Source organism: Bidens hawaiensis, unplaced genomic scaffold, assembly GCF_021521415.1.
Source record: "Bidens hawaiensis isolate Kalapana, Puna unplaced genomic scaffold, B.hawaiensis_p1.1 tig00004595_1, whole genome shotgun sequence".
NCBI lineage: Eukaryota > Viridiplantae > Streptophyta > Magnoliopsida > Asterales > Asteraceae > Bidens > Bidens hawaiensis.
The window spans coordinates 1,918,974-1,924,619 of record NW_027491279.1 but is presented as its reverse complement, the minus strand read 5'-3'; the positions used below and the strand labels follow the sequence as shown (position 1 = coordinate 1,924,619).

Here is a 5,646-nt window from a genome sequence, read left to right as displayed (position 1 = left end):
TACGTAATATGTTAAAAAAAATTATTTGAAAAATTATAGCAATACCATACCCAAATTAAAGACAATAAAATGTTCATTTTTATGGTGCAATTTTTTTATAAAAAATATTAACGTATGAAAAAGTTATGGCCGTTGAAAAATCGTTGGTGGGGAAGTTATTTAAAATTAAAATTAAAATGAATATATAAGTAAAGATAAAGGTCCAAAATAGTAACTATTTTCTCAAATTTACGAAAGTTGAGTAGAGTTGAAGGGGCAATGTTGTAACTATTTCACGACATATTTTCTAATGGACAAGTTTGTCTCTCTCTTACATGCTATATAAGGTGTATATTGCTTTACAAGTTATAAATTACTTAAAAAGTAGATGTCTTAACTTGCCCATGTTTCATGTATTATATATAGTATAGATATTAATATATTTTCTATGTTAAAGAAAACTTGGTATACTAAAAAAAAAGTTAGCCAAAATTAAAACAAAGACATGGTCATTGTGAGAACAATTAAATGCAAATTTTTTGCTGATTTCTATGGCCAAGATGAGCCATAAACAGAAACACCAAAACCCGGAAAAATAATGCTACATTTTTTGTTTTGACATATTCATATAACAAGATATAGTTTTATAGGATAACATGAAAACAATATTGTCCATCCATTACACAATATATTTGTTTTATCCAAAACTCTTCTTAACTTGTGGCTCTCCCTTATACACTCATCATTACTTCTTCCACAAATCACACAAATTCTAACCCTTAGAACACTTATCAAACCACACCATGAATGACAAAGTAGACAAGCTAGTGATCTTCCTAGCAAAGAGAGACGGTATTGACAAGCTTGTCAAAACATTCCAATATGTATCAAAGCTTCTCGTTTGGCGTCTCGAACCAACCAATCCAAACGCGGCCCATCAAGCCAAACAGTGCGAGGTGGCATCAGGGTTGAGCCGAAAAGCCTTTAGGACTGGACGATTTCTCACGGGCTTCAACGCCCTTAGGAGAAATCCAGGCCCAACCCCGACTTACAGGTTTTTGTCAGTCTTTGCTAACGCAGGGGAAATGGTCTATTTCTTTTTTGACCATTTCCTCTGGTTATCGAGAACGGGTGTTTTGGATGCAAATCTAGCTAGGAGAATGGGCTTTATATCGGCTTTTGGGGAATCGCTTGGGTATGTGTTTTTTTGTGTTATAGAATTTATGATGGTTAAAGAAGGGATTGAAGAGGAAAGAAGGATTAAAAATAGTTTGTTATCAGAATCAAAGGAAAAAGGTGATGAAATTAAGAAGATTAAAGTTGATAGAGTAATGAGATTAATGGCAGTGGCAGCAAATTTGGCAGATTTGATTATTGGGCTAGCTGATATAGAGCCCAACCCATTTTGTAATCATGCTGTAACACTTGGTATTAGTGGGCTTGTCTCAGCATGGGCCGGATGGTACAGAAATTGGCCCACTTGAATTATAATTAGTAGGAAGCTTAATTATTTCCCTATCACTAATCACACTATGTAAGTATGTATCATGCTCTACAATATACTTTGTATTTCTTTATTTGGTAGTTGTGTATATGGGAACAAAAACATAAGTTAAAAATACATTACGGGTTTGTAAACTGTAACATATTAACACCGATAAAAATAAATGCTCAAATTTCAAAACAATCAATTCAAGTAAATAATGTCATATAAACTTTGAAAACAGTTGGTGTATAAGTAATATCTTGTTTTTTTAAACGGCTCCTAAGCCTAGATATCCACTTGACCACGTGTACCTACACGACCGCACTTTATGGGATTTAATCCCCCACCACGTATATAAGCATAACATTTTGTAAATAAAACTTGGTATAAATAATTTAACGTTATATTAGGGTCATTCAAAAGATTGTGGCTCGAGTCACACTTGAAATTTCACATGATATGCATGACAAGAGGAGTTTAACAAATAAATGAATTAAAATTATGTGCATGTTAAAAATTAGTGGCGGATGTAAACAAATTCTCAAGAGTAACATTTAAATATTTTTTTTATCATATTTCATACAATGTAGACAAAATTCTTTTTATCGTATTTTATATAATAATCGAACTGTCTTTTACCGTATTTCATATAATAATTTTTTTTTAACTTGGTGTTGATGCGATATTATCATTTTCTTGGAATTTCGTTTAAAAGTATTACTAATAGGACTTTGTCGTTTCATCTTCCAAGCTCCCTAATTTTCGAAGAAACAAAATTTAAACTATAAATACATAATCAATTCCAATATACATATAAACCTTAAATCCCTAATCAATTCCAACTTGTATCATTCAAATATCCAATAAACCATAATCAATCATTCAAATATCAATTTCCCTTGAACATTTCCAAATTAATAATTTATATAAACAAATTAAACAATTGAATGAAACCTTGTTTTGTTAAATATTGAATGTTGAATGTCGAGCTTTAATTTGGTTGGGCTTCAAACTTTAGTTGGGCTTTAATTAGTTTTAGTTTTTGATTTGGTTGGGCTTTAAACAAAGAGGGTTAACATTATATTTTTTTCAAGGGTAGCGAAATACGAACCACAGGAAAAAAAAATACAATATCGGCGAAAAGTTGAGGGGTAGCGAAGGATACCCTTGATTACTTGCTACATCCGCCCCTGTTAAAAATAGTTTTTTTTACAACATAAAATGAGAGTAAGAAAATAGAATTTAAAACTAAACAAGCAAGTTTAACAATTTTACGAAATAAACTAAAGACCATGACTTATTAGTTCAAATTCTTGCAAATACAAGGTAGAAGTAAAGTTTCGTTAAAAAATAATAAAAACAAACTCAAGCGGTCAAGCTCGTTTAGTCGTTTAGATAACAAAATGTCGGTGGATTATATCATTATTAGTTATTACATTAACATTTGCTTTAGATTAGAAAAATATTTCATGAAACAAATTAATATAATAAAATGTTTTGTGAAAAAAAAGTAACAACCGAAAACATCAAAAGTTAACTAATAACATAAAGCCACGTGGATCAGGCTGTTAAAATTTGAAAAACATTCACAAAACCTGTAAAACTGCTTATGCCAATTTCACAACACTCAACATTCATTTACCATTTACATTTAAAACAATGTCAATGGCTTCTTCTTCAATGCAATTCAATTCAGCATCAATGGCCTCTCTAAGAGACCGATTCGAACACGCACTCACCCCCGCCGCCTACCGTTCATACCTCGCCGAGTTCCTCTCCACCTTCTTCTTCGTCTTCGCTGCCACGGGGTCCGCCATGGCTTCGAGTAATCATGATATATATTTTATTAAATTTATATAGACACAACACAATGTAACATGTTACATGTGCTTATTATATAGTCACAATGTAACATGTTACATGTCTCTTTAACTAATGTTCTAATAAATTATTATTATTATTATTATTATTATTATTATTATTATTATTATTATTTATGGTTTGTTTATTTATAGGGAATATATCGCCCGAATCACCTATGGTTGATCCATCGGGTCTGGTAGCGACTGCGATTGCGACCGCGTTTGAATTATCAGCCGCGGTGTACGTGGCGGTTAATGTTTCGGGTGGCCATTTGAATCCAGCGGTGACGTTTGGGATGGTGATTGGAGGACATATTAGTATACCGTTGGCGATTTTCTACTGGATTTCTCAAATGGTTGGATCGATATTCGCGTGTATGTTATTGAGATTCTTGACTGTATCACAAGTTCGAATACGCTTATTTAGAGTTTAAATTATTCAGTTTGTACCAAATAGGCTATAGTATAAACGGGGTCGGGTGAGTTATCTTCTGACACGACACGAAAACATAACCCAAACCTAACACAAAACTCGTGGGTTTGGGTATGACATAATGGGTTCGGGTCAATTTTGGGTCGAGCTTGGGAATCCGTTTAGCTAAACGGGTTGGTTTGGGTCAAATCGGCAGGCCCATTTTACCCATTTATCTTTTTTTTTTACTTTGGTTAAAAGAAAACAATTATGTTGTTGATTATATTAGTTGGGCATATTATGCCAAAAATAAAACTAAAAATAAATTAAGATTTTAAAATCAAAATGTGACAAAATGTAGTAGTTTTATACAAATTTATACTTTTGTTGTAAAAGTTTAAATTTGCAGTAACAGAAAATAAAAAAAAAAGATTTCGGGTCAAATAGGTCATGTTGGGGTCAACCTGTGAAATTTCGTGTCATGTTTGTGTTCGCGTGTCTGGCTATAATGTTTACTATATCTAGAATGTGCCGGTCCACGAAATTCCGGACGAGATGACCGGATTCGGAGCATCGATTTTAGAAGGTGTGATGACATTTGCATTGGTGTACACTGTATTTGCTGCTGGAGATCCAAGACGAGGTGCATTTGGAACAATTGGGCCTTTGGTGATTGGGCTTATACAAGGAGCCAATGTGTTAGCTTTGGGCCCATTTACCGGTGGGTCCATGAACCCGGCCTACTCGTTTGGGTTGGGTATGGTTGGGGGAAGTTTTAAGAATCAGGCGGTTTATTGGATCGGGCCAATGATTGGAGCGGGTCTTGCGAGTGTTGTGTACGATAATGTCGTGTTTCCCGCTCAGTCGCCCGAGGATGCGGTCCGGGGGGTTACGGATGGGATCAGAGTTTAAGTTGTTCATTGTGTAACTTTTAATTCTGTAACTGTGTAAATCCTTTTATCCTTAATTTTTATAAATGCGTTTACATATAGTTTAAGTTGTTAATTGTGTATGGTCATAATGTCATATAACATGTTTATCAACAGTTTAGTTTGTATTAAAGCCTATGCTAAATAAGGTTTTAGGCCCAACGCAGTTTAGTTGGGCCTTTAGAGCAGCCAAGCCCAATAAGTGAATTGAGGTTTCATTTCAAGATTGTATGCTTGAGGTATAGCCTAGAGGTGGGTGTAAGCCCGGTTCCGAACCCGACCCAACCCGAAAACCGGACCTGGTATACCGTATACTTGACCATGAGTACAGCACAAGTTTCGGTTCTCATAAGCTAGTCGAGCCCATCGAAACATATTTCACCTATGCTGGGTCAAAACCCCAACCCAACCAAAAACCGACTAAACTTATCAAAACATAGTAAAAAACCGACCATAGGTGAATGGATTTTTGTTTGTTGGCCAAAGTCCATAACCGGTTTCTACCCGATTCCTAAAAAAACTTGGTTTGCCCACCTTTAACTGAAGGACATCATCCCGCCCGCCTTAGATACCAAGTTGCACTAAAGACTAGTTAAGACAGATTAATTGTTAATGAAACGTCGCCCTTGGGCATTGGGATGGTACAAGAGGTACGAATCTTAACTGATTAAGTGGGAAAAAGTTATTGCGAGGAGAAAAAATAAATCTCTCATTTTGGTCTGGTACCCCACACCAATTTAGCCAATTTGATACCCGTTGCATACCTGGATCGATTTAACTAAAATTATTACTCGTACCGATAACGAAGATTAAAAAAAGGTTATACAAAACCGGATACCCTACTGAAATACACATACAAAAGATCCAGGTATTGATTTACGGTACGGATCCAACTAGATACTGGTATGGTTACAAGTATTGTACCGTTCTTATTCCGGTAATAATGCCAAGTCCTTTTGCTTGGAGGTAAGTTGTAAG

General features: G+C 34.7%; 2 protein-coding genes across 2 annotated transcripts; both read left to right on the top strand.

Moving 5' to 3' along the window:
* Window positions 1-673: 673 nt before the first annotated feature.
* On the top strand, window positions 674-1,539 carry LOC143627039 (peroxisomal membrane protein 11-4-like). Its single transcript, XM_077096940.1, has one exon. It carries the CDS (start codon window positions 783-785, stop codon window positions 1,461-1,463), a length of 681 nt encoding a protein of 226 aa, XP_076953055.1. The 5' UTR covers window positions 674-782; the 3' UTR covers window positions 1,464-1,539.
* A 1,600-nt stretch (window positions 1,540-3,139) lies between these two features.
* LOC143627038 (putative aquaporin TIP5-1) lies at window positions 3,140-4,681 on the top strand. Its single transcript, XM_077096939.1, has 3 exons — window positions 3,140-3,290; window positions 3,481-3,734; window positions 4,265-4,681. Exons 1-3 carry the CDS (start codon window positions 3,146-3,148, stop codon window positions 4,649-4,651), a joined length of 786 nt encoding a protein of 261 aa, XP_076953054.1. The 5' UTR covers window positions 3,140-3,145; the 3' UTR covers window positions 4,652-4,681.
* Window positions 4,682-5,646: the final 965 nt, after the last annotated feature.

Excerpts from the sequence above, each read along its gene's own strand:
- LOC143627039 (XM_077096940.1), top strand. The coding sequence starts at position 783 with ATGAATGACAAAGTAGACAAGCTAGTGATCTTCCTAGCAAAGAGAGAC.
- LOC143627038 (XM_077096939.1), top strand. The coding sequence starts at position 3,146 with ATGCAATTCAATTCAGCATCAATGGCCTCTCTAAGAGACCGATTCGAA. Across the intron at positions 3,291-3,480 it reads GGGGTCCGCCATGGCTTCGA|GGAATATATCGCCCGAATCA; the intron begins GTAATCATGATA and ends GTTTATTTATAG. Across the intron at positions 3,735-4,264 it reads GATTCTTGACTGTATCACAA|AATGTGCCGGTCCACGAAAT; the intron begins GTTCGAATACGC and ends TACTATATCTAG.